This window comes from Fusarium subglutinans, assembly GCF_013396075.1.
Source record: "Fusarium subglutinans strain NRRL 66333 chromosome Unknown NRRL66333_c0000149, whole genome shotgun sequence".
Classification (NCBI taxonomy): Eukaryota; Fungi; Ascomycota; class Sordariomycetes; order Hypocreales; family Nectriaceae; genus Fusarium; species Fusarium subglutinans.
Window position 1 is genome coordinate 70,945 of NW_023502212.1, and position 26,447 is coordinate 97,391.

The following is a 26,447-nucleotide window of genomic DNA, read 5'->3' on the forward strand; positions in this document are numbered from 1 at the left end:
GAATAGTTAACAAGACGGCAAAGGGACAATTATGAATTATACTTCACTTAAGAGGAATCCAATCAATGAGAACTCAATTATGTTCATTTTTAAGATGGCGAGAAGAGCGATCTATATGATCAAAATTGGTACCACTCATCCAGGTAAAGTGATCCTCTCCATGTCGCCACAGCCAATATCAAGATAAAACAATGAACCAAGCGGGCAGTGTAGCAAATAAAATCAGAACTTGTTTCTGAGAGCTCCATTTTTCGCATCTTGATTACTTGATCTGTTCCACCTTTTCGACTTTGCGCGGATCGTCAGTAAGAACCTGCGTCACATACTTCCAGTACTGATTAATTCCGTCATCTTGCATCAGCGCTCCAAGGTCTGCAAGTGTCTCCTCTGGACTCTTGTCGCCCAACGGCATCGTTAATCGAAGCCTATCCTCCCATTGCCTGGCCCAGCAGATCCCATGCTTTATAATGAAGTTGTTAGTATTCTTCTCTGGTGTGCCTTTGACTTTGCCGATGAGTTTCTGAGTTCTGCTTAATTCTCTTTTACGCCATATTGTGTGTGTATGCGTAGGCTCGGTGATGGGAGTTGGTTCAGACATGGTTTCTTGGAGTTGTGTGGGGACGGTTTGATGGGTAGGTTCAGAGGGCGATGACGGCCAATTATATATACCAAGATCCCAGACATTGACTGTGACAATGGTACTCTCTTCTCAGCTGCTGAACAGTGATGTTGCCTAGGGAAACCGTATCTTGTTCACACATCAAGGGACAACCACGAGTGTTCAAGCGCTGTTCACAGTGATGGATGTAGTTTAGCGCAGACGCTCTGATATACGTGAGTGCTCTTTCAACTGTTTGCCAAAAGGCCTTCTTCTCAGTTTTTACTACAGTTCACCCCCAGAAGGAAATGCAGATGATGAGATTTTGATTGAAAACTGCTGCTAGAACTACCTCTTCAACCATCATTGGTTCCTAGCGGAGCAATTGAGAAACCGTTTCCAAGACCTCTCACGCCAGACCAAACAAACTAGTCTCTGACACAGGTCACAGGATCGAACTCATCCGGAGTGTCAGTAAGCACATACGACACAAATTCCCAGTCCTTATCCAGTCCTTCAATTTCCATCAGCGTAGCCAGATCTGCAAGTGCCCTTAGCGGGGTCTTGTTACCCAATGGCACCGTCAATCGCAGCCCATCATCCCAAAAGTCCCTATAGCGGACCTCATACTTCTTGATAAAGTTGAGAAGCTTGGTTTCTGCCCAGGGGATTAACAGAGCGAGCAGTCTTTGCATTGTGTTCATAGGCCTTCGGCCCCATATTGTGTGGAGATACATGGGTTTAGTGGGGGAGTCTAGTTGTGACATGGTTTCTGAGAATTGTATCGGGATGGTTTGGTGAGTGACCTAGATGCCTTTCTTACAGGACACTTGTGTTTGAGAGCTTAAATTAGCACAGAAAAGTTGGAGCGGATGAAATGGCGGGAGCCTCAGCTTTATAGGAAAAGTTCGCTGGCATCATCTGTGATGCGGATGCTCTCGACGCGGTCGATGAACAGTCACGAGTAAATCGTCCTTGTTTATACATCAAAGAACGATGGCGGTTCTTCAGTACTGCTCAGCTTGGCTGAGATCCAGCTTAGCGACGAATGCGCTGATTCACCTTCAGTCTCCTTTGCATTTTACCATTGATCTCTTTCAACGACAAGTTAGCACAAGTATAAGATGGAGACTGAACAATACATGCCACAGACTAGTGATTGTTTGTATTGCGGGGACAGTCAAGACCTGATCTTCGGTCGGATTCTCACTGCCCAGAGTTCCTCCTCTAACGTTCTTTGCCACCAGCCCAGCACTTGATGATTCTACATAGCCCAAGAAAGCCACCGGTCTGTCATCCAGACTCTGTCGCAACTGGTGAATATTCAATTCTTCTTTCCAACTTTGCTTGTCGCCGTCAAACCTCCTCAGATCTCTTCAAACCTCCAGGTCCGCAACGTCAACCGCAACATAATCGGCATTGCAACCAGTCACAGTGAGCTTCCGCTGCCAGTATTTCTTGAGTCCCCTTCTCTTCATCGCCTTGAAGACGTCTTCAATCGTGTCCTCCACGCTGTTGCTCTCCACAAAAGCCCGAGTGATGCGAAGGAACTGCTTCTCTTCATCCAGAAACTTGGCTTGGTACTGCCCTTGTGACTTTTCGACAAAGCGGTTGATCTTTTTGTCTTTGGATGGACGGCTTGGGTCTCGGCGGAAGAAGTTGTGTACGTACTGAATCGCCATCGTGAAATGTGGGATTGACTGGTCTTGGGACGGTTGTTATGTGATGTTTGCGATGAGTTGAACGAGGAGCGTGCTCTCAGCTTTGCGATGGTCGTGGATGGCAAGGGACGGTGGTTGAGAGCATGTTTTCTCCAGCCACTTGGGCAATGATGTAGCGCGCTCGAGACGCTGTTGCATTCATCAAGGCACGAGGACAGTGACACTCAGACTACTATGCAGATTCACAGACGAAGTTGCTTCCATAGAGATACCTTTTTGCGGTGAAACTGTGGCTGAAGAGATGGACTATGGACTTCAACCACAGAGCGAAGGTGCCCAGACAAGGTGATTGCCCGACGTTCAGCATCAGTGATTCACTATTTCTTTGCGCGTCAATCGATCACTGAAAGCTGGTTAGGGCAACGCGCTTCCGATTCATGTAACAGAAAAAATAGAGTCAAATCTCTCGCATTTCCAGTTGAGAGGCGAAATGAGCGTTGGAGTCTCACAACTGGGCGATCCGACCCGGACGAATCTAATCGTTCACAAGAGAAAACTTCAGAATTTGTAGCTTGTACTAGGATAATCCATCCATGATTTTTCGTCAATCCATGAAAGACGGTTTATCAACAAACCTCACAAGAAACTAACTATGCAGCTCTTTGCAAACCTTCAGAGTATGCTCATATATGATCCGTGCGACCGCATCAGCTTCCAACTCCGTAACATCAATCTCCATGTGTAAAGGATCATCTGACCACTGGTAAGTAACGGCGTTATCGCGCAGATACGCCACGAGCGCTGTGTCTGTCAACTTTTCGTGCAGCACCCGCTCTGATGACGACAGCCGTCGCAGATTCTCCTCCTTGCTGCAGGTGACTGTAATTGGCAAAAATGTGCAGCCCCGGCGAGCTGCCATGTTGCAGTACTCAGCCATGACCGTACGCCCGATATCATTGTTGGACTGAAAGTCAGTGAAGACGTAGACGGACCCCATTGTGTCCCGTGAGACTGCCAGCGCATCGAAAATGACAGACCGAACTGCGCTTCGTGTCGGCTGATAGTCAGGGCTGGAACGTGGTAGGATAGCGCCGACAGGATCGATGAGAAGGTGGTTGTGAACAAGCTTGCCGTTATACGACTTCAGAAGTACGACAAGCTTCCGGGCGATGGTGAGCTTGCCTTGTCCTGGGAAGCCGTTGATGTGAATGATTGGCAGAGCCATCGCAATGAGACTACACGCTCGGTTTAATTGACGCAGACAAGAGCTATCGCGGCCTTGCAGGGTCAGTTTCTCGGTTCAAGGGCCAGAACGGAGCCTTTATTTCGTTACTTTGTTTTCGCTGCCGTAGGTAAGTGCCGTATGTCAAAGAGTTGGGACTAGCGAGTGCTGATTGATTGAAATGCGGCTAGTTGGTGGTGGGTAGGAGGCGACGCAAAATACCTAGTGAAGACGGTGTTGGGAAGAATTAGCGCGGGTGAGGAAAGGGAAACAGAATGGTTGGCAAGGTTAGTTCTGAGTCACAGGCCGGAAAGCTTATGTTCAAAGTGTAACGGGTAAGTTGCGAAACAAAGGCCAAACTTTGCGCGGACAAAAGGTTACGTATAGCACATAACGTCCCGCCAGCACTTCTCATTTGTAATACAGAGCTAAGTTCCGTCTGCTAATTTAAGCTCTTAGCCACAAGTCTTAACTATAAACAATATACCTGGCTAATAGAGATGTGGCGCGATGTTGTGCCTGAACGACCGGGGCCGGGAAAGGCGTTGACACGAAAAGGGGAGCTCAAGCCAATTGAGAAGGATGGTGAGGCTGTGTGGTTAACGGAGATGCACCACCAGAGCATGCCGTTTTACCAGGCGTACTTGAATGGTGATACAGCGAAAGCCAGTTGTGCCGACTTCCTTATCGGGGAACCATGGGCTGTGGTGCTCGCTACGAAACCGCTGACCAAGTTCTTGACTCACTGGCTCGCCATGAACTCGATATGGGCCAGTACTCATGGTATGTGGATATGCGGAGACTGAAGCCCATGAAAACCGTTGGTTGGGGGATGGGAATCGAGCGTTACTTGTGCTAGATCAGCCTGCCCGTCCTCGAAGCACCTGGGAATTGCGAAAATTGGTTTGAAATCACAAGAATCTACGTCAATGGGGTTTTCTTAATATGCAACATAATTGAAAGAAATATTTACTTCGCATCCTTGATAATAAGTTCGGCAGCAATCTCAGCAATGCCATAAACAGCCGTCTGAATATGGGCCGAGATCAACAAAGGAATAACACTAGCATCAACAACACGAAGATTCTCCGTCCCATAAACCTTGAGCTTAGCATCAACGACACCACCATCCGCCTTGGGGAGCATAGCACAAGTACCGCTAGGATGGAAAATGCTCAGCGTCGTTCTCAAAACATAATCCTTGATCTGCTCATCAGTCTTGACATCAAGACCAGGCTCGTACTCATCCTCCCAGATTGAGCGCATGGGCTCCGTGTTTGCAATCTTTCGGTTGTACTTGACTGTTTGTAAAACAGCTTCGACGTCGTGAGAGTTGCTGAGGTAGTTGGGGTTGATGGTGGGTTTACCGGCTGGATCGGAGGGATTGATGTGAACGCTGCCGCGGCTAAGAGGATGCATGACTACACCGATGAGCGTGACGAAGCCTTTGCCGAAGAGCGGAGACGTAGCGGCGGGATAGCCCTTTACTCCGGTGTAACCATCTGAGAAAATGACCTCGACTTGAGGAATGGAAGAATCCTTGAGAAAGTCCAACTTCTTCTTGTCAACCTTGCTGGCATCCTTACCAGCAGCATCTTTAGCAAGCGACACCAATTTGGCATCGTTACCGAGTGCTTGCTTCCATGTTGAGAAAGTGTATGCGCTGCCGGTGTAATCGTACAGAGAGCGCTTGCCAGCGTTCCAGAGAGCAAGCTGCTCAGCGGCAAAGGTGGCATTACTTCGAAGGGCATCGAAGGACAGGAACTGAGGCTTGAGCTGGTATGAAGTCATGACGCGGAGATGATCCTGAAGATTCTCACCGACGCCGGGAAGATCGATGATCTGCTTGATTCCGGCGGCGGAAAGAACGGATTTACTTCCGATGCCAGACTGCTCAAGAAGACCGGGGCTTTGGATTGAACCAGCAGAGAGGATGACTTCGCGACGGGCTTTGACGTAGGTTCCGTCCTGGAGAGTCACTCCAGTAGCGACGGCTTTCTTTTTCGCAGCAGGGCTAGAGACGTTGATCTTGGCGACGATGGTGTCAGCAAGAATCTCAAGGTTGGAACCCGAGATTTCCGTGTAGGCGTTGGCGCTGTAAGAGCGGTTGTAATTGGAGGGATCAATGCTGCTGGGCTGGTACATGACACCAAGAGGATCGCCACCCAGCGACTCCAGATTTTTGCGAACTCCGAGCTTGTTGAGAGTGGGGATCCAAGACTCTTGATGCTTGGGGATGATGCGATTGACGACAGCCTTGACGGGGCCGCTGTCGCCAACGCCCTTTGAACCGTACGTGGCAGTGTTCTTACCAGTAAATGTCTCAGACTTCATCATCGCCTTGATCATCGTCTTCCAATTCCACCCAGGGTTACCAAGCGCTTCCCAGGCATCGTATTCAGCAGCCGCAGCACGATCGTAGGTCATGAGATTCAGAGCCGAGCTCCCTCCCAAGACCTTGCCCCGATTGATCGGCCAAACTCTGTTATTCGCGCCCGCCTGAGGAACAGTCGTAAAGTTCCAATCGTACTTGGTACCGAGGGTCGAACCCTTCATACCGGGAATATTGATCTTTGGTTCATCGTCTACAGCGGGGCCGGCTTCGATGAGGAGAATGTTGGCGTATGGGAGGCCTTCGCTGAGACGAGCTGCGACTGCGACACCAGCTGTGCCACCTCCGACGACGATCTATAAAAGAGTTCAGGATTAGCCGAGAGATCCGAGGAGTTGCTCGATTTAAGATGAGGAATGCGACATGTCATTAGAGTTAAAACGTGTCAATTGGTAGTATGAGACAAATGCCGTTTGGATTGGGGGAGACAAATTGACTCACATAATCGTAGGTGTCCTTTGACGGAGCCGCTACTGCAGCTGCAGCAAGGCTAAACCACAAATACAACTTGACAAGCATGGTTTCCAAAAAGTAACAGATATTGCAATGCACGGTAATCGCCACAAAGCTGCAGAACACAGACAAAAGAAGAAAGAGAGCAACGGGAGGAGGAGAAAAGCCTTTATTGCGTCGCCCGCTCGTGCATCTGGCCCCTGCATAACAAGGTAGTATTTAACTGTAAATTTAACTGACAAGCGGAAGACTCATCCGTGGCAGGGAGCGGAGCGAGGCCTGTTTAGGGCGACCAATACGTCCTTGGCGGACGATGAAACCCCGCCAATGCACTATAAGGTTTTGCTTAGACCAGGGACTCAGGGTCCTTCGCTTACAGCGTCGAATAGAATTAGAAAGAATGGGGGGTTAGAGACCTGAATAATGCCATGGTCTGATGCGCGGGTACTAGAAACCGCGTATAAACCCAACGGTCACTGACTCGAACAGTGGAAACTTGGTGATGAATGCAGTAGGTGACAGAACCTGATGCTACCTTTAATAGAATTAAAGTTTCGGTAGCAGCTGCGCCGTGTGAGACATCAGATCCCGCATCCTCCCCTGTCCCGTCAACAAATGCCGCGCAGACCGTACATAAACAAAAACTCACGCTACCAATTACTACCACTTCATGCACTCCCCCCTTCCTTTCCCCCTCTTTTCACTAACAATCCCTTTCGTCATATACGCTGATCATGGCATCCGTGCAACCACCAAACCCATTACCGCCCGATCAAAACGTCGGTCCAATCCTCCTAGGCATATCAGGCACCTGTCTCGCCCTGGTGATCATCACCACTAGCGTTCGGATCTGGGTACGCACAGCCCTACGATCGTCAGGCTGGGACGACTACACCATCGTCATCGTCACATTGCTCGGCGTCGCGCGGTTCGGCGTGCAGGTTGGGCAGGTCAGTATTGGGAATGGGCGACATAGATGGTTTATCGAGCCGGAGGATTACGTGCAGAATAACAAGCTCGGTTGGGTAGCGCAGATTTTGCTTTTTGCGAGTATTTGTCTGCTCAAGATTTCGATATTGTTGCTGTTATTGAGGATTAAGGATTCGAGGAGGGTGAGGTATGCGGCGTGGGGGATCATGGTGGGATTGGTTGTGACGAATTTTGGATGCATTGTTATTTTGCTTTCGGAGTGCAGACCTGTCAGTGCGTATTGGACTGGTGTTGGGAAGTGTTGGAACCCAAGGATTCGAATCTACTACATTTATGCTACGATTGGTATGTATTTCTGGATTTCGAGTGGCTTGGGTTGACATGGGCTAACAAAACCCGGCAGCATTTTCCATACTCACCGATTTGATATGTTCACTACTACCAGTCTTTGTGATATGGAACACCAGCCTTCCATTGAAGACAAAGATTTCAGTCTGGGCTTTGATGAGCTTGGGGCTAGTGTACGTTGGCCCAACCATTGTCTCCCTTCTTATGATTCAGTCACTAACGCTCAACAGAGCTACTGGCTTCGGAATCGCTCGTGCAGCATCCCTCGGCGTCGTGACATCAGATCTAAGCTGTAAGTCATCCCCAATCCCCAATCCGCAACCATGTTCTAACAAATCTAGGGGTCTACGCCATAACAGCAATCTGGTCAAACCTCGAACTCTACCTCGGCATCGTCGGCGCCAACCTTGCCCTCAGCCGGTCAATATTCGCATACTTCTTTCGCGAGGGCGGAACGACAAAGGGATCTTCATACGCGGGTATGCCACGATCAACATCGGCGTCGAGAAATCCTAGAGTTCCGAACTCGAGTGGCTTTCGATCAGGGCAGAGTTATCTCCAATCGAGGGATCAGGATAGTGAGATCTCGCTGGTGCAGACGACAAAGAAACAGCCGAGTACTTGGTATACGGAGGAGGGAGGGAGCGATGAGAATTTGAATACGGGGAAGGGGGGGGAGGAGTGATGGATGAGTTTTTATGTGTAGGGAAAAGTTTATGGGATTTCTAGCGTTTGGATTGGAATGAATGATTATGATAAGCTTGTTTAGATCAGTGTGAGGTTCTTAGTCAGTAGCTGGAACACCTCCGTATAATTGAACTTTCGAAGAGCATTTTCCAGAGCGCGATCCCGAATGACCAAAATACAATAAACAGCGATGAATTCAACATCACGTCGGGAATCCAATGCCTTAATCTCGTATTCACCAAAGTCAGCAAGCTGTGATCCGTGCTAGATACACTTATACGTGGAGCTACTTCACCAGTCACGAGTCTCACGACGTTTGTCTAAGCCCTACAGGCAAACCTGGACCTGCATGAACGAGTTCAAAGCCTGGCAAGAATTTTAAGGAATGAGATATTAAACTAAACCCCTAGATGTTCTGCCTACAATCCAGCCGATGACTCCCTCGTCGAAGACGACATCCAGATCGCGGCCCTGAAGACGTTGACGCCGCAGTCGACGCCGCCAAAAAGGCCTTCCCAGCCTGGAAGAAGACTCACCCAGAAGTTCGAAAGGCGCTGGTGCCTAAGCTCGCGGACTTCATCGACGAGAACGCAGAAGCAATCTTGGCTCTCACGACTTGACCGTTGAAGGGCCCAAGTCGATTACCTGGGCTATGCAGATGTCCTCGGCGCGCTTCCGCTATTTCGCTGGGTGGATTGATAAGATCCATGGAGAGTCTAGGCCAACTGATTATTATTATGTACGTCGAACTCTCAAAACACTCATTAGAAAATCCTGATGACGTTTGTAGATGCAGATTGCTCGCCATGAACCATTAGGCGTCACTTTCGGAATGGTCTGATGGGACGCATCATTTCCAATGACAATCTACAGAACCCCAGCCTCTCTCGCAGCAAGCAATTGCTACATCTACAGGCCCTCCGATAAAACACGCTTCGTCACCCTCGCCCTCGGTAAGCTCACAAAGCAGCCGGCTTCCCGCCCGGCGGTTTCCAAATCCTAACTGCCAAGTGCTCCACCGGCTCGCTCCTCTCACACCGCATACGCGTCAAGAAAGTCTCCTTCACAAGTTCAGTGCCCGTCTGGAAGAAAATCCTAGCAGCCGCTACGGCTGCCAACCTTAAGCAGGTTAGCTTAGAGCTAGGTGGGAAAAATCCAGTTGTTGTTTTTGATGATTGCGATTTGGAAAAGGCTGTCACGGAGACGGTGGAGAGTATTCTTCGGGACACGGGACAGGACCGTATAGTTTGTAGGCATATTTCTGTGCAGGAGGGTGCTTATGATAAGTTTGTTGAGGCTTATCGGGATGCGATGGAGGTGAGGGCGAAGGAGTTTGGTGATGTGAATGATCTGAAGACAAGGTTTGACCCGCTTCTGGACGAGTTGCAGTCCGATCGAGCTTTGAAGCAAGGCGATGGAAAGCTTTTGACGAGGAGCAGTCCGTTGGTGACAAGGAACAATCAGATACCCAATTATTCCCTTGTAAATACTAACAACACTTAGGGTTTCTGGTTCCTTCCTACAGCCTTTATCGAAGTCGCCGAAGAGTCCGAGATCACAACTAAAGAGATCTTTGGCCCGGTGTATATCATCAGAGAGTTCAAGGAAGGTGATCGAGTCATTTCTCGAGCTAATAACAGCGACTATGGACTAGCTGCTGGTGTTTTCACACGCGACATCAATAGAGCTCTGCGTGTTGCTGGTGAGTTTGAGACTGGGATGGTTGGAATCAACTGTATAAGCCACCTCTTTCTCAACAAACCTTTTGGCGGGTATAAATAATCTGAATTGAGACGGGAGTGCGGTCTTGTGGGTTTGAGTTCTTGAATGGAGATGAAGAGTGATGTGATCAACATGACTTGAGAGGTCGGGGGCATATCTTCTCATCAGCATACGATGGATTTATCTGCATTTTTCAATCACTTATACACCAGCCTTGCGCATTACAGTGCTTGCTGCTAATCGAAGTTCATGACATCTTATGAGACACGCTATCCGAATATTCTCTGAGGTTGGTATACGCGTCTTTATCTTCACAGCTCTAAGTAATGAACCTGAATCCTTTCAGAACCGCTCTCTGAGAATCCTTATCCAGCCTGTTCACGTTCTCCTCACTAGTCTCATCAACGGTTGCACTCAACTCATCGAAAGCTTTGTTAGCCCGCTTAAGAGAATACCTCAGCCCCATGATACAAGCAAAACCCAATCCTTGGAAAGCCAAGATACAAGCCCAAGAGACACGAAAGTCGGGCCCATACTGGTCAAGCCAGAAGTAGTTTGCGAAAAGTGAAGCGCTGTTTGCAAGTGTGTTCGCGATACCAATTGAAGCCGCACGCTTGACTCGTGGTTGAACGATCGTCGAAGACAGCCAAGGATAAGTCGTAGAGTAAATCCCAAATGTTCCAGCACTGACGAGGAAGGTCAATGCGTACCGGGGCCATTTCTGGTCTGTAATGGCGACGAGTGCGATGGTAGCGGCGATGGCTGTGAGGCCAGAGATGGCAGCGTGGGGAGATCGCTTCTGTCATCGATCAGCATCCCATGCGAAGCTGAGGGCCCAGACGAAGGAGAAGAGGTATGGCGGTGCAGTAAGGAGAAGCACTATGGTGTTCTTTTTGAAGCCGAGTTGTTTGATCAGGGTAGGAAAGAAATGCGAGAATGAAATAGATGCGGTTGTTGACATTTGAAGGCATGCAAACAACCATACTCTGTAGTCACGAACAGCTGAGAGTATGGCTTGTTTCATAGTGATCTCCTCTTCGCCAAGGATCTCTTCGCTTCCAGCATCAACAGCCAATCGGCCCTACGCGACAACTCTTTCTTCTTCAGTTAACCAGGTCGTAGTACCAGAGTAATCAGGAAGAAGGAAGAACGCGACCACTCCGATGACGATAGTAGCGAGACCTTCAAGGATGAAGAGCCATCGCCATGCGGCGAGATGTCCGACACCAGCCATTCCTGAGAGAATACCCGCGGAGATCAAACCGGCGAAGCAATTGGACAAGAGAATGCCACAGACGAGCAACGCCATTCGAATACCGAGTTCCTTTTTGGTGTACCATGTGCTAAGGTAGTATATAGCTCCAGGGAAGAATGGGGCTTCGACGACACCGAGGATGAAGCGAACGACGAGAAGGCCTGCTGGACTAGAAGTTGCAGATGTACAGGCACTAACACAAGCCCAGAGAATAATACAGCCAGGCTATACAAATTAGTCAAGTCCCAAACCCCATAATTGAAGACATACCAAGAAAATATGAGGCTGTATTTTTGTCATAATCATCGTTGATGGAAGCTGCATCATGATGTATCCAGCAGAAAAGATAGAACTGGCCGTCTGGTACGTCGCGCCCTTGACGTGGGTTGAGACGAGCTTGGGTGATGGAGTTGCGATCGAGGTAGTTGAAGAGATAAATAGTAACAGTTAGGGGAAGAAGCCGAAGATCAATCTTGCGCACGAGCTGAGCTTCTGTTTCTTTGGAGAATTCTGGGGTGTAGGAGCGGTAGGTATCCAGGAGGGTGAGTTGTTTGGTAGCGACATTTTCGACTTCTTCACCTGTGGATTTGAGGACGGTGACATCGTCTACTTGAGATTTAGAACTATCCATGTTGGAAATGGTCAAGCAAAATTGATAAGAGATTGAATTGCAATGCGTCGATGAACTTCATAAGGATGTCTCTCTTTATACACCAAAGTTCCCCAACTTATCGTCCCGGACTCAAGACCTTCGGACCCATCCCGACCCCAGATTCTCCCCACACTCACTAGCCTCTACCCCCGCGTGCCGAATACCCGTTTGGGGTTCAAAACAAGCATACGCTCCCATTGCTCCTCCGTAAGCCAATCCCTCAACAGTCCAAGCTCCTGGTCTGTGTCTACTTCAAGCGGAGGCGTCGGGGTAAGTCCTCGGATCGCAGCATTGCAGTGCGGCCAGTCGTTTCCCCAGAGGATTGAGTCAGGCGCGGCGTTTGCGATGGTTTTTATTATGTGCTCCATTTGGGAGATTTGGGTGCTTCTTCGGTGGAGGGCACCGAGTTTGATGTAGGTGTTTGAGGAGATGAGAAGGTGTAGAAGGGAGGTGAAGGCGGGGGTGTTGATGTCGGCTGATGTTGCGGAAGCGTTGTGATCAATGATTATGGGGATTTCTTTGAGGTCTCGATGAGAAGAGAGCGTTTCTGCAATTGAAGACCATGTCTTGAGCGGTAATTGTGCTGAGATACTCCAGTTATATTTACGCAGAGGGCAATGAGAAGCAACGTCCAGGAATTGCTGTACCACCCAAGATACATCATCGCCAGAACCGCCATATGAGCCATGAATCCTCACAGATTGAACCCCTGCGTTATGCAGCTTCTCAAACTCAAATTCAGTGAGGCTCTTCAAACCCGTACTTCCAGGATCCCAAAAGATAGTCCCACGGACAAGCTTATCGGGATACAGGTCCCGGCATTGCTGCAGGTGTTCCAACAAGCCTTCATATCCATCTTCAATGGTCGCTTGTACAAGCATCACATTATCCGATCTTGAGTTCTGAATGAGGTCTTGCAATGCTGCTGGCTGCGGGGTATAAGCGCGCGTTGTTTTGAAAGGGTAGTGCTCCGGGTCGAAGCAGTGCACATGGGAATTCCATGCAGCAGGCGGTAAAATGGGTACTGGCATTTTGATTGCGTGTGTAGTCGATAATCGTATGTCTATGACCTTTTGCTGGAGCGAGGATGGTTTTTGAGCTATAGTATAGATTTGGAGGATGTCCGACAGGATCGGTGTGTATCCGACGCTAGCTTAGAGCTATCGGACACTCACCGTTCACCGTACAGTATTGAAATACGCAGTTCAAGGGCCACTAACCCCACTAGAATGTAAGAAGCTTGCTTACTTAGGTCGCTGGTGACTAGTTAGTTACTGCCTCTTGACTTCAGAAGGCGCATGAGTCCATCTTGCTGATGAACTGTGATGAGCCAGCTTTGGATGTCCGAAGCTTGCTTATATTCTCGAGAGGCTGCGAGATGCTCATCTCACGGAGTTCACAGCTGGCCCAAGCAGCATGAGCTCCTTGCTACGAAAGAGCGTCCTCGAATGAGGAAAATGTACATACAGCTATTCGCCGGACAACCTCGGTTGTCCCCTGAAGAAATGATCCCCAAGCAGATATTTCAGAATTCCACCTCGGTCTCAAGAGTTAGCTCTAAGGTCGAGCTAAAGTTCTCCCTAACATAGAGTCTTGACTGAAATCCACCTCGCCGCCGGGTTTGAACAAACTAGCGCTTGGTAATTCAGACTGCCCTATATCTAACAAGAGTTCTATACTTGTACTTATAATTTATACTGACATTTCTGATAGATCGCGATAAGCAAAGATATGACCCAATATGGTGTTTTACCTTACATCATTCAGCTAAACGTATAGCCGCAACCCGGCTGGTGACCATACTCAAAGCACTCGCACAGCTATAAATTCTTCATTGCGTTCACGACAGCCAAGGCGTAAGCAAAAATGTCTCCATCCCGACTTCATCAGTTGGATGCGACAACTCGTGGCCCCCATACGGCTCAGGGAGGCTCTCAGTATAGGCATACTAAGTAACTCAGCCTGCGATGACAGGGTACAATATTGGTCGAGTAGTCTGCCGAAGATGGCTCGCAATGACACGTTTTGTTTCATGGTTCAGAAAATCGTCATAGCAATAAACCGCTTCGAGAAAATAGTCAACGGCGATGATGTCCTTAAGGAGCCTTGACGAGTGCATCAACGAATGTTGAGCCGAGCGAGATTCTGGATCATCGCAGCAACTTAGATTTGCAAGCTGCTGGCGCGTACGCAGCCATTTAACCAAGGTCGACCACGGTATTATACAAACAGGTTTCTTCAGGCTCAGAGTGGTTTCGGATACCGGCACGGGCCGTCGTAGCCGATCTCCACAGCGGCTCAGACAGACGAAATACGAGGTTTCGGGTTACATCCAATGAAGAGAAGTATTGAGAGCTCGAGAGTTCAACCATTAATCACTCACCGATCCTCAAGTTTCGTAGCTGCATGTTTGCTAACCGCTGTGCTTAGATATAAGCTGCAGGACTTTCGGAACTCGGAACGTCGATCATCACAGGCTAGGAGGTAAGTTTGGATGAAGAGGGTCTGGTTTATGGTTCAAAGCACTTCATTCGAGTTCCAGTTCGTATAATATGACGCGTCCGCGGGCCGAAATATGGGGATAGGACCATATCGTCAAGCAGCGAATCGGTAGTTGTAAGTCCAGCTGGTATATACTGCGTAGTATCAAGGTATATAAGATCACCTTTTATCCCCCATTGAACACATCCATTGGTAATTTCCATTGCTTACCTTCATCTCCTCAACTATATTTTCATACCATCAAATCGGCATCTGTTTTATTCTCAACTCCAGTCTCTTGACGAGGTAAGATATCATAAGAATTGTATTCATTTCCACTTACTAACCCGAAGGAGTCATCATGAGATTCATCACCGCGATCACGTACACTATGATGTCCGCTACAGTCGTTCTGGCTGTGCCGTCGGAGAAGAGGAATGCCGAGGCTGATGAGCTCATTGTGAGGGGTCTCGAGTTACGTGGCACTTGCTGCACATGCCCTAACGGACAGTTTGGTTGCGGTGGATATTGTTACAGCAACTGCCCTCAGTGTATCTGGAATTCGTGTTAGACGGGTCATGTACTAAGGTAGTTATGATAGGCTAGATCCGCAAGTAAGCGAGCATCTGGCAACGTAAGCCTATCACCTATTCTAGAGAAGAAACTACTGCTTTCCTTGTTTGGATTTTTATCTGTATTTCGTGAGATGGACCTGAACGTCGAATGATGTAACGATAGAGGTGCTTAATCTCGAAATTGGGTAGAGGTGGAGGTATTGGTGCGAAAACAAAAGGCGATAACAGAAGCGAACTGGTTGGTTTCCAGAGGTACGTACCGTAGTGATCGGGCTCCTACGTCAAGATAAATCAAATTGGTAGAACAGGTCATCGCGCGTGCCATTAATCTATGATGCATATCTAAGCCACCAAGTATCCATCTTTCTACAAGCACCATCTCTATCGTGACCCTGAGTTTGGTCTAAAAACCGGCCTCATTTCTGTAAGCTCCAGTCCGTCATCTCTATCGATACTGCTTGTCTCCTGCTCAATCGAAGTTGTGATTATGACTTTGCTACTAGACGCAGAGGAGGTGACAGCTGCATTTGAGTGTACCCGTGTCGATACTCTAGGATCGGTGTTTCTGGCTGTTACTGTCTCTGTAACGTCCTTATCACTGGACGAGAATATGAGCTCGCGCCATCGACTGAGAGAAGATTCGTTGACACCGTAAATTATCGCGTCGACGAGACCTTGTGACACGATGCAGGCCTGCTCAAGTTAGCTTTAGCTTAACCTAGGAATATTGGTGGGGCTACTGACTTTGTCAATCGTCTGCAATGCAAATGGAGCTGGAGTATGTTTGATGGTCTGATATACCCGAATGGCTGTAGGCAGTGTCCAGACCATCATATACACAAGGGGATACATGATCATCAATCGTGCAATCTACCTCTTAGTCAGCACTCTGTTATGCGCTGTCAGCAGTGGAAGCAACAAACCCTTTGCAGTCTTCGACGACCAGCGGCATCTGACTCGTGATAACGCCAGACATCATGATTCGACCGCGTAATAGTACGTTCTCTAGACGGTTCCGATGTCGAGTTTGAGTTTCCAAGCGAGATGAAGCTCTTGTGCGATTTCCGGAGAATAAAGTATAGACGAGCATACATGGCGAGGATGGTGATGATAATGACCCATCTGGGAACGAAGTTGGCGAGGAGACGGACTTCATCAGAAGTGAACCAGCACCCTAAATGAAGTCAATAAAACCCCCAGTTTACTATTCTATGACATACAAGCTCCAATGTCACCATATCCCGCCAGTTTCAGTCCAAGACCAGCCCATAGCAAACTGAGTGCCCAAGGGAGACATGAAAGGAAGATGCGTTGATCTTGGACCCACGACGATAAGGATTTGTAACCTGCTAAAATGACGTATGTACACATTGCAATAGTCAACACCCAGTAATCGGTCTGTATGACGAAGACTTGGGTCATGAAGCCGTTGAAACTGCAGAATGTTTGTTGTTCCGGAGCACCGATCTCGTTACCGTTGACGTTCATGGCGGTCGACGAGAGAAAGTTGAGTGCCATGAGAAAGTCACTAACTGCGAGCCCACTGAGTCTTATCAGTACATGCCAAATTGAAGCGGAACTGCCAGAGGTACGAACAGAATGAGTTGATGGCGGAATGATCGGAGACTTTTGAAGACCTGCGAAGCTGTAAGCTATTTGTCTCCCGAAAAAAGGACGTGGGATATTACGAAGAAGCTAACGATTATCCAGCCAGCTCCAAGAATGGAAAGAATTGACACGACAAGGATAACGATGCTTTGCAGGACCATCTCTGATCGATCAGCCGGAGCGGCTAGGGCCTCACGACGATAGATGTGCATTGACGACTCCATTGTTGATGATCAGACGCCTAGCGAGGCGCTACGACTGGGGAAGCGATAGACTTTTGGCTTGACAGGATGGACGCAGAGTAAGTTTACAATTACAGGAGCGTGAAACGCTGATCTTAAGGGTCATTGTTACAGCAGGTACCATTTCCGTTATCATCCCAACTCAGCTGTTAAGTCCAGATATCCCCGGACATGGCACGATGCACAGACATAACGACAGGTCAAAAGACGTGCTAAACGCAACGTGCCAATGAACAGCCATCCTGCCATGCTTACTCAGTATCTCTTATCACCTGTCAAGACATTGCTCTTGACCAAAGCTGGCAGGCAGGTCAAGTACCAGACGTCACCCAAATAGGAATCTCGAGAATCTCGAGTCATTAGCCCCTTTAAAAAGAACAGTTATTGAAGATAAATGCGTTGGTGGCTTGCTTCAGCTAACGGTTGTTCCTGTTTGAGACCAGGGGTTTTATCTTGAGGAAGAGAATGGGGTTGTGTTATTGGTTGAGGGTCTGTCAGCTCCGGAGATGCAGAAATCGAGTGGCTTGCCCCCACACGGGAACTGATAAGGAACTGTTGCAGGGTTTGACGACGAGGTGAGAGAACAAGACTATTGATTGAGTATTAACAGGTAGTGAAGAGAGAAGAAAGATCAGTTGGTAGTTTGTATTGAGTGATGCTCGAGGGTAGAAATGGCAATTAATGTTATACACATGCAGATTGTCTAGGTTGGTGGCAAACAAATGAGTGATAACGGCGAGACTGAAGGCGTCGCCAGTTTGACTCAAGTGAAAAAAACAATTCTGATGAATCTCAAATGGGTAACAACGTCATCTCTGCAGGGGAGAGATCTTGCAATCGCGGCTCAGTCCCGCCCTCTTCATCCCATCATTAAAAACGCGCTTCTACGCGTCCACAACGCGTCAGAGCCCCATGACGTCGCAACTCCACCAGCTCCATCACGAAGCGAGAGCAAACGTTCCATTACCTAAACATCACGAATACGAATTCCTTCCAAAAGACCAACCAATCTTATCAATCTCATCAGCTCATCTCTCCATCTCCAAAAGCCCAATTGTCTCAGCCGCGCAAGAGTCGGTGAACACAGGCAAAACCTTGTTCCGCTCCGCTCAGCTCAGCTCCTTACCCCACAAACCGTACGTTCCCTCAGACCATTTATCAACACCGTTCCTGCACACGCGACACAACAACTCCCCCAAGCACAATCATCAAAATGGCCAATCTGGGCGTTTTCGCGGTTGTTACGACACTCGTCGTTGCGGTCCTCACATATGGTGTACCCCTCTTTCTGAAGGAGTACTTCCCCTGGCAGAGTCTATACAAGCAGCGCCACGGCAGACCTACCGTGACTACAAAGTCGTACAAGGGACGCACTGCGCTCATCACTGGTGCTAATGGAGCGTTTGGATCGCGGGCGGCTAAGATTTTTGCGCAGAGAGATGTTGAGACGCTTGTGCTCGTTGATGTGAGGGATTGCAGTGGTGTGAAGGAGGAGATTGAGAAGGAATTGGGCGAGGCGGGTAGAGCGGTGCCTAAGATTCTGGTCTGGCAGGCTGATTTGATGACGTTCAAGGGATGTCAGGAACTTGGGGCCAAGGCGAAGGATTTGGAGCATCTGGATCATGTTTTGATGACTGCGGGTATTCTGGCGTTCGATCGTCGTGAATCGCCTGAGGGCTGGGAAACCTGTGAGTCCAATGATCATCATCTCAAGCTTGGGACGATACTAACCTGTCGACAGCCATCCAAGTCAACTTCCTCTCGGGTGCACTCCTCTCTCTTCTCTTCCTCCCCCTCCTCAAGTCCTCCCCATCCAACCCCTCTCCTCCCGTCCTCACCTTCGTCACGACCTTTGGCATCTACCCCTCCTCCTTCACAATGGGCGTACCCAAGAAGGGCTCTTACCTCAAGAAGCTCAGCAACAACAAGGAAGGCATGGAACAAGCTCATCAATACGGCCGCTCCAAGGGTCTTCTCCTCTACTGGGCCCGGGAACTCGCCGCACGAGTCTCTGCCATCCAAGCAACGGAGAAACTTCCCCGCAAAGTCACTATCAACAGCGCTGATCCGGGTTCTGCATGGACACCTCTTACGAATCCCAACCAGGCGAAGCTCATCCCACGACTGATCATGAACTTTGGTGCGAGAGATCCGCAGATCTGTGCGACGGCTTTGGTGAATGGTGTTTCGGCAACGGAGGATGCGCACGGCAAGATTATGCAGGACTTTGATACTGCTGAGTAAGTGATCTGCACGATATGACGTGGTTCAGTACTGATTGAGATTTAGCTATCCTCCTTTTATGGTGAGGAAGAGTGGCCGAGCTGCTCAGGCGCGCGTTTGGGAGGAGACGAGGGAGGAGCTTGAGGCGAAGGTCCCAGAGGTCAAGGCCATCTTTGACATGCTGGACCAGTAGAACCGCAGCGATGATCAGATTACGACAGCTTTGGGGTCAGGTATTGCGTGTTGAGGCCAAGTAGACGAGAACTTCAGGAGGCGATGAAGTGTAAGGCATTGAAATGGCCAGATGGGGTGCTGATCCGCGGGAGAGCATTGCGTATATCTTGCAAGGGCCAGCGGTGATTCGATAAGCATGGAACATGGTCTCGCCAGCGCACCTAAAGCAAAATTGAAGGTTAAAAATTAGTCTATCCTAAATGCCGGTCTTTCGGCGGTAGTGTGACACGGCAGTTGATTTATTGGAAGATCTCAGTCACATTTATGGTCATCCCGTCTCATGCTGACGACTTCACGTGGCTTATCTCTCACTCCAGCAAGTAGATACCCGTAAGATAAGGTCTTATCGTTATCTAATTTATGTCACTACCGAGGAGATCAGCCCTACCGGGGCCAACCACCAAATCTTGGCATAAACCCAAATGGCAACACGAGCCAAATAAGCCTCACAAGCTTGCGAGTCATTTCATGCGCACCAAAGAAAGCAAAAGTCACGCGATACAAATGTCGAATTAGGAAGTTTGAAGTGTGGCCTGTGTGTTGGTAGCCAAATGCCTTAGTTGCCGAATTTCCAAGCGAAGCTGTTTCGATTTGCCGGCGTTCCAGGGTAGGTAAAGTGGCCTGCACACAGCCCCAATTGATGTTTTACCCGAGGTATCGAACGGGCGAGAATTAAGTTTCCTCGGCGTCGATGAGGGGAAGCGCCGTCGCGAGTGCAAGCGATGATTGAATTAGCCATAATTGCACGCGATAATTCTGTGATTTGTTCGGTGAGTGAAAAAGAACAGTGGCCATGGCATAATTGCGGGGAAATGAGCGACGGCAATAAAACATGTCACTGCAATTCCGCTTCACTGCTGGGGTTGATCACCACCTTGGTCCATATTTCATTAGAGAGCAAGCCTCAACAATCTCGATGCTCAAAAACGCTCCCAACGTCTACACATGCCGAAAACTCTATTGCTCCCAATCGGCATCTACCGAGCAAACTTAATCAGCATCGCATGAAAATGCAACGTCAAAGCCTCACATTGAACGCGTAAAACGTCAAGTCAATTAAGCTTTTCGACAAGACGCTTAACCTGAGTCAAAATCCAGCAGAGGCACTGGCTTTGACTGGACCCTTAATTCTCCACCAAAACTCAGGGGCTTGTTCAGTCCAGACTCCATCGTCTCGCCCACTTTAACCAGTCTTGGCTAGATCTTCACTGTGAGTGTCGGGGTTGCAATTGGCTAATCCGTAACGAGGCATCATCCTCGAGATTGCGACTCCACCCGCTGGGTCGATATACGGTAAACGAAAATGGATCCTTACCCAACAGACTCAAGGGCGCAGCACGACACACAAACCCGCCGCTACCAAGTGCCAACTTTAACGTAGGGGGGGCGAAGCGGCATTCACACGAAACAGGAAGGCCCTGTCGTTGGGTCTGGATCGTCGAGGCGCATGCCCACTATCCGTTAGACCCTTGGGGGGAGAGAAACGGGGGGCGCTTTTTGCGGCACGGGCTGGGGAGCGTTATTTATCGGGGAGACGCCCAGGTTTTCTCTTGTGTTGGCCGTCCGTCGTATTCCCCTGCCTGACAGTTACAGTTTTGACCCAAAGGAGACCGATCATGTTCTGTGAATAAGAGCTGCAAACAAAAACTGGGTGTAACAGTGTAAGGGCCGACTGCGTGGTAGCACCTACCACGCGCTCCTCTCAACAAGAACCTCCCTCCACCTTCTCTTCTTCTTCTCTTCCTTTCCTGGATCAACAGGGTCAAGATGGTCTGGTTTCAGAAGATGGGTTCGCTCATCTACTCCAAGCTCGCCAACAGACGGTTCGCATTCGCTCTCACGACACTAGCTGTATGCGCCGCAAAGGGCGTCCATCTCCACAACCACCGATCCAGCGTCGCCCCCAAGCGCATGCTCCTCTTCTTCTTCTCCTTCTTCACCCAAGACATTCTTCTCCTCCTCCTCATCCGCCTTCTTCTCAGCCACTGGGTCCCCAGCTTCCCCGGCAAGCTACGAACACTCATCACAGCGCTTGCATTCTTGTTAATATTTTATAATGTCGCCCTCTGCATTGTTTCCGTCTCTTTCTACATCGTCGCTGGATCTGAGATCCACTGGCGCAACATTGGCTTCATAGCTGACCCGTCGGCGCGGGCGATTATCTTCTCGGGGTTTACTGCATTCATGGGCGTTTTGTGTCTTTGTGCTTGTTTCAGTGGCGTTCTTCAAACGGCGTGCTATGCGCTTTTTGGGTGGGGAGGTGATATTGTTAATTGGCCGATCAACCTTCTTGCGCGGAAACTTTGTTGCTGTTGTTTTGGGAGGAGGAACGCTTATGATCAGTTATCGCAGAGGGATAACGCGCAGTGGATTGACAGCGAGAGCGGTTCGAGTCATGATGAGTACTCTGAGGATGAGTACAAGGAAAGGGCAAGATCGTCATCGAAGACACCGCGACATTCGGCCCGAGCGCTCAAAGGCGATTTACCAGCCCGAGGATCCAGATGCACCCGATTTCTGCGCATATTACCGTATCCTGTCGTCAGCATCCTTCTCACAGCGCTCTTCACACTCACATTTCTACGACCCAAGGATCCGTCTCTAATCTTCCTCTCGTGGACCAGCGGCCTTTTACCCTTTGTCGATTTCGCTTCAACGTCGCCCTTCCTCGATGATCTTCCCTCTGTTTACGGTCAAGGCATGCAACGAAGCTGGGACGAGCGCACTGCTCTTGCTCAGCCTCCGTCTTTGAGCTGGCTCCCGAAGGATGCATTGCCAAGAGGCTTTGAGGACTGGTACGACGAGAAGCTTCACTACAATTCTGAATCCGATCCATTGAAGATTTCCAACCTGAATGAACCTCTCCGAGAATCCCTTCGTGGCAAGTTAAAGGACATCAACATTCGTCACGTGGTGATGTTCTTTCTGGAGAGCACGAGAAATGACGTTTTTCCCATCAAGAAGGACGGATTGATCTGGAATCGATTCGCCGACACATTTCCCGACAAGAAGCTCCCGCAAGAAGTGCAAGACAAGCTGGCCAGTCTGACACCGACAGCGAATTTTATCACTGGAGACTACGAGGATGGATTTGAGCATGCGGAAAAGCCGAAACGTGGTGGAATTCACTTTACGAATGCGCATACAGCTGGGACGTATACACTCAAGAGCATGACCGGCACAGTCTGCGGTATCGCTCCTCTGGTCGGCGACTTCAACCTCGAGCACAGTCACCACATTTATCAGCCCTGCCTACCGCACATTTTCGAGGCCATGAACCAAGCGGAGGCACTGAGCGAAAACACCAAGTCCAAGCGCGATGGACACTCAGGCACGAAATTGAAGTGGAACGACAACATGAACAAGGAGGACAAGTGGAACTCTTACTACTTCCAAGCTGCGACTCTCGATTACGACAATCAGTACAATCTCATGTCTGCGATGGGATTTCCGATGAAGAACACGATTGGGAGGGAGTATCTGCGAAGCGATGGTGCGAAGCATGGACCCGTCACGCTACCGAACATCAACGAGTTTGCATTCGAGGAGGATCCGTTAGAGGATTATATCACCGACATTTTCGAAGACGCGGCCAAGGCCAAGAGTCGTGTGTTTTTGACTCATTTGACGAGCACGAGCCATCATCGATTCCACATGCCTAAGACGGAAAAGTACACGCCTCTGGCAAAGGGTCTAGACATGATGTCCCGCTACGTCAACACAATAGGCTACGACGATCGCTGGATCCGTAAAGTCCTCGACGTCCTAGACAAGCAGGGCATTGCGAACGAGACATTGGTTATTTTCCAGGGCGATCACGGTACTTCACTTCCAGAAAACGACTACGCTTCACCGTATTACAACCCCAACATCGGCGTCGATCACGTCCCCTTGATTTTATCGCATCCTCAATTACCGCCATTTAACGTAGACGACGCAGTCCACTCGACACAAGTCCTCCCCACCATTCTCGACATCCTTCTCGAAACCAATTCTCTCAGCCCCAGCAGCCACGCCGCAGCATCATCCCTCATCACCAACTACGAAGGCCAATCGCTCCTCCGACCATTACGCACACAAACCAGCGATAACAGCACGGGCCAGTGGCAATTTACCGTGACGAACCCCGGGCGAGCTATGCTTACGGTTCGCGACGCGAGGTTCCCGGACAGACATCTCGTGGTGCCGGTGATAGAGAACGTGGATTGGAGATTATCGGATCTGGGGAAGGATCCGCATGAGCATGATTCAGTGCAGGCGTTGGACTTCACCGAGTTTGTCAAGAGTGTGGAGGGGAAGTTTGGGAGGGATGTTGCGGAGTGGGCGGAGGAGGGAGCGTTTGTTACGAGGTGGTTTGTTAAGGAGAATAGCAGGCGTTGGCGTTTTGATCACCAGGGGTGATGTTATGACCACTATTCATGACCAGAACTTAGACTACATATTTTAATATTATGCGTATGACTTTCTTCTTTAATTCCTCTCTTGTGATCGGTGAGGATTTGCTACAGACTTGCTAGAGTGTCTGCATCGCTCTGCTGCCATGGATGCATCTGCTCAATCGACTCGATCAACTTAGGATGCTCAGGGGATCGGGGCGTGATCACAGCTTCGAAGGCCTCAGGATGACTGACAACTCCAGATGTAAACTCAGCCTTGGGCATCTCACCTCCCTCTTTCACTCTAACGTCAAACACAGCAAGAGTCTGCGCCATATTGAGAAACAACGTCTTGTCAGACATGGCCTGGGCCGGACAAATTCTCCGACCAAACCCAAAGACAAAACGACCCGGGTCTGTCTCAGCCTCCGGACCTAGAAAGCGCTCTGGTTTGAAGGCCATTGGATCTTGGTAGTTTGCCGGATCATGACAGATTTGCCTTGTAGCGGCGTCAGTTGTCTTCTGGATATAGGGAGTAATGATGAGCTTACCAGATATTTGGAAGAATCATTGCGTCCTTTGGGATGAGAAGGCCGTCGATGACGTCGTCTTGGGAGGTTGTATGGGGAAGACACATTGGTCCGACGGGATGCCATCGGAGAACTTCCTTCACGAGCGCATTGACGTATGGCAAGTTTTGTCGATCCGATAGCGTTGGCAAACGAGCAGATCTAATGACCTCGTCGATTTCATGCTGGGATTTCTTCTGGGCCGCGGGAAAAAGTGTCATGGCAAGGAAGAACGTCGTGATCGCGGACACAGTCTTGGGATCGGTCAGCTGGGTCATGCAACCTACTCGAGACTCAACATACGGTATCAGCACCAGCCGCATAGAGAGATGCCGCTAACCATTTATTCTCAGAAACTTCTTCATACGTCAAGCTTTTCTTCTGCATCAGCTGAGATAGGAACGATGTGTTATCCCTGCCGGTAGCCATTTGATGCTCCACGAAAGCTGCGGGGTCCTCAACCGAGCTCTCGAGATTAAACCTCCACTGCTTCGCTGTTGTTTTGAAACCAGCTCCAGGGAGCCAGTCGGGGATATACTTCACTGAATGAACATGTTAGAAGGTAATTACGTAGTGGGCTTTTGTGACCTTACGAATCGGGATGAGGTCAACCATAAAGGACCCAGGCTTGGCGGCGATACCAAACTCATCGACAACCTTCCGTACAGTACTTAGTAGAGGATCGGGTTTGAATTGCTCTGCGGTGTATCCATACACAACTTTCACGATCACAGAGCCAGCTTGTCTACAGGAAATGTCAGCACTGTCACCAGATATCCTTCATCCAAGATATACTTCTGAATATGCTCGACCAAATGATCAGGGTCCCTCAGCAAATGCAACAGAAAATGTCCAACTTCAATCTCTTGTATAACGTCGTTTGCCTTGACGCTAGCTTCAGACTTGAGGCAAAGATGGGCCTTTTTGCGGTGGCTGCGAAATTGGTCGTTATATGGCAGGAAGCTCAAGGTCTTGTCCCAGCCAACCCTGTAATTTGTAAGCAAGCAAATTTGGGTGAGAAAGGAGGTATGCGCGCACATTTCACCGGCAAAAGTCATCTTTGATCTGCTAGAATGTTTGGCTGACCGATCGTTGAGTATGGTCTGAGCCAACTTCGCATCGTTGATTATGACAAGGGTTTGGCCGAAGACAGTAACGGAACTAATGTTTCCTGATGTGTATCTCGTCAATCTCTGAGGACACAATGAGATTAATTGATTATACCGTATAAATCTTTGTGTTTGGCCCAGTGGTGGGCCTCGAATTGCCCAGCTCGTGGGAGATCTAGTACGTTGCCGACAAGAGGAAGACCTTGGGGTCCGGGAGGCAGCTGCGCATTACGTGATGTTTTGAAAATAAATTTGGTGATCCAGATATACACGAGGGTTATGACACTGGTGCAGATAAGTAACAAGGCAGATTCCATGATTATAGACTGAAGATGCATACAATAAGCTTTGTTAATGAAGAAAGAAAATAGCAGCCGTCATGGCCGACGATAAGTCTTCAGCAGTGCTCGCCTTTAAAGACCACGACATCAAACACAGAAACCCAGTCTCCTTACCGCCATCCAACTAGTAACATCAACTTAGCCAAGTACCGCCATCAATTAAGAAGCGCATCAATGAGAATCAATCAACTTCCCTCATGATCACAAATCTCCTGCTCAAATGGACGGTAAAGCAGCGCCAAGTCAGCTTTGCAGACAAACATTTCCACCAACATGGCGCTACCATCTGATTGTGTTACATGAAGCCGGCACTAGTGTCGTCAACCAACAAACAGGCTTTCTGGAGAACATTTGACTGGCCATTTCAGCACGCTACGCACAACTTGCAGAAAAGTCGAGGTTTAATCTTGAGATGAGCTGGCATGGCTTCCGTTGTTTGTCTGATCGGGATAAAGTTGTCTGTGACCCGAATGGTGGATTGCCCAAGTGGCTTGATTCTTGAGTCCGTTGTACGGGCGTGAGGAACTGATCTCGCTAATTTGAGTTAGGTTGCGATAGGGTTTCCTTATTAGGCCTCGTAATGTGATAGATCTGATCTGAGAAGGGCTTGATTGTGACTGAGATGGCCATGCCTCAAGACCGTGTGCAGATCTGAACTCAACTGACCAGAGAAACGGTGAATGTCATACTAATAAAAAGCAGCGAATAAGCTTCACGTAGTACTTATTTTTTGAAGAACTCAAGTAGAAACGCGTACTTCGTGGTCTCT

At 49.1% G+C, this 26,447-nt stretch overlaps 12 protein-coding genes across 12 annotated transcripts; 3 read left to right on the forward strand and 9 right to left on the reverse strand.

Moving 5' to 3' along the window:
- Window positions 1–262: 262 nt before the first annotated feature.
- Window positions 263–598, reverse strand: FSUBG_9558 (uncharacterized protein; the record flags this gene model as incomplete). The annotated part of the gene is made up of 1 exon (XM_036688084.1): window positions 263–598. The coding sequence occupies one exon, from the start codon at window positions 596–598 to the stop codon at window positions 263–265; it is 336 nt and encodes a 111-aa protein (XP_036534954.1).
- Window positions 599–1,026: 428 nt separating this feature from the next.
- Window positions 1,027–1,365, reverse strand: FSUBG_9559 (uncharacterized protein; the record flags this gene model as incomplete). The annotated part of the gene is made up of 1 exon (XM_036688085.1): window positions 1,027–1,365. One exon carries the CDS (start codon window positions 1,363–1,365, stop codon window positions 1,027–1,029), a length of 339 nt encoding a protein of 112 aa, XP_036534955.1.
- Window positions 1,366–1,974: 609 nt separating this feature from the next.
- On the reverse strand, window positions 1,975–2,280 carry FSUBG_9560 (uncharacterized protein; the record flags this gene model as incomplete). Its single annotated transcript, XM_036688087.1, has 1 exon — window positions 1,975–2,280. The coding sequence occupies one exon, from the start codon at window positions 2,278–2,280 to the stop codon at window positions 1,975–1,977; it is 306 nt and encodes a 101-aa protein (XP_036534956.1).
- Window positions 2,281–2,905: 625 nt separating this feature from the next.
- FSUBG_9561 (aaa atpase family) lies at window positions 2,906–3,484 on the reverse strand (the record flags this gene model as incomplete). Its single annotated transcript, XM_036688088.1, has 1 exon — window positions 2,906–3,484. One exon carries the CDS (start codon window positions 3,482–3,484, stop codon window positions 2,906–2,908), a length of 579 nt encoding a protein of 192 aa, XP_036534957.1.
- A 966-nt stretch (window positions 3,485–4,450) lies between these two features.
- FSUBG_9562 (choline dehydrogenase mitochondrial) lies at window positions 4,451–6,392 on the reverse strand (the record flags this gene model as incomplete). Its single annotated transcript, XM_036688089.1, has 2 exons — window positions 4,451–6,169; window positions 6,315–6,392. The coding sequence occupies 2 exons, from the start codon at window positions 6,390–6,392 to the stop codon at window positions 4,451–4,453; spliced, it is 1,797 nt and encodes a 598-aa protein (XP_036534958.1).
- Window positions 6,393–9,150: 2,758 nt separating this feature from the next.
- Window positions 9,151–10,073, forward strand: FSUBG_9564 (aldehyde dehydrogenase; the record flags this gene model as incomplete). Its single annotated transcript, XM_036688090.1, has 3 exons — window positions 9,151–9,244; window positions 9,367–9,737; window positions 9,795–10,073. 3 exons carry the CDS (start codon window positions 9,151–9,153, stop codon window positions 10,071–10,073), a joined length of 744 nt encoding a protein of 247 aa, XP_036534959.1.
- Window positions 10,074–10,332: 259 nt separating this feature from the next.
- On the reverse strand, window positions 10,333–11,899 carry FSUBG_9565 (major facilitator superfamily transporter; the record flags this gene model as incomplete). The annotated part of the gene is made up of 5 exons (XM_036688091.1): window positions 10,333–10,812; window positions 10,999–11,063; window positions 11,139–11,437; window positions 11,487–11,493; window positions 11,539–11,899. The coding sequence occupies 5 exons, from the start codon at window positions 11,897–11,899 to the stop codon at window positions 10,333–10,335; spliced, it is 1,212 nt and encodes a 403-aa protein (XP_036534960.1).
- A 164-nt stretch (window positions 11,900–12,063) lies between these two features.
- Window positions 12,064–12,951, reverse strand: FSUBG_9566 (amidohydrolase 2; the record flags this gene model as incomplete). The annotated part of the gene is made up of 1 exon (XM_036688092.1): window positions 12,064–12,951. The coding sequence occupies one exon, from the start codon at window positions 12,949–12,951 to the stop codon at window positions 12,064–12,066; it is 888 nt and encodes a 295-aa protein (XP_036534961.1).
- Window positions 12,952–15,357: 2,406 nt separating this feature from the next.
- On the reverse strand, window positions 15,358–16,808 carry FSUBG_9567 (G coupled receptor 1; the record flags this gene model as incomplete). The annotated part of the gene is made up of 6 exons (XM_036688093.1): window positions 15,358–15,669; window positions 15,721–15,846; window positions 15,900–16,150; window positions 16,197–16,519; window positions 16,573–16,613; window positions 16,677–16,808. 6 exons carry the CDS (start codon window positions 16,806–16,808, stop codon window positions 15,358–15,360), a joined length of 1,185 nt encoding a protein of 394 aa, XP_036534962.1.
- Window positions 16,809–18,039: 1,231 nt separating this feature from the next.
- FSUBG_9568 (WW domain protein) lies at window positions 18,040–19,242 on the forward strand (the record flags this gene model as incomplete). The annotated part of the gene is made up of 3 exons (XM_036688094.1): window positions 18,040–18,514; window positions 18,568–19,066; window positions 19,116–19,242. 3 exons carry the CDS (start codon window positions 18,040–18,042, stop codon window positions 19,240–19,242), a joined length of 1,101 nt encoding a protein of 366 aa, XP_036534963.1.
- A 1,808-nt stretch (window positions 19,243–21,050) lies between these two features.
- On the forward strand, window positions 21,051–23,684 carry FSUBG_9569 (uncharacterized protein; the record flags this gene model as incomplete). Its single annotated transcript, XM_036688095.1, has 1 exon — window positions 21,051–23,684. One exon carries the CDS (start codon window positions 21,051–21,053, stop codon window positions 23,682–23,684), a length of 2,634 nt encoding a protein of 877 aa, XP_036534964.1.
- A 101-nt stretch (window positions 23,685–23,785) lies between these two features.
- On the reverse strand, window positions 23,786–25,654 carry FSUBG_9570 (oxidoreductase; the record flags this gene model as incomplete). The annotated part of the gene is made up of 7 exons (XM_036688097.1): window positions 23,786–24,158; window positions 24,211–24,482; window positions 24,532–24,770; window positions 24,822–24,973; window positions 25,024–25,215; window positions 25,267–25,399; window positions 25,453–25,654. The coding sequence occupies 7 exons, from the start codon at window positions 25,652–25,654 to the stop codon at window positions 23,786–23,788; spliced, it is 1,563 nt and encodes a 520-aa protein (XP_036534965.1).
- Between the last annotated feature and the right edge of the window lie 793 nt (window positions 25,655–26,447).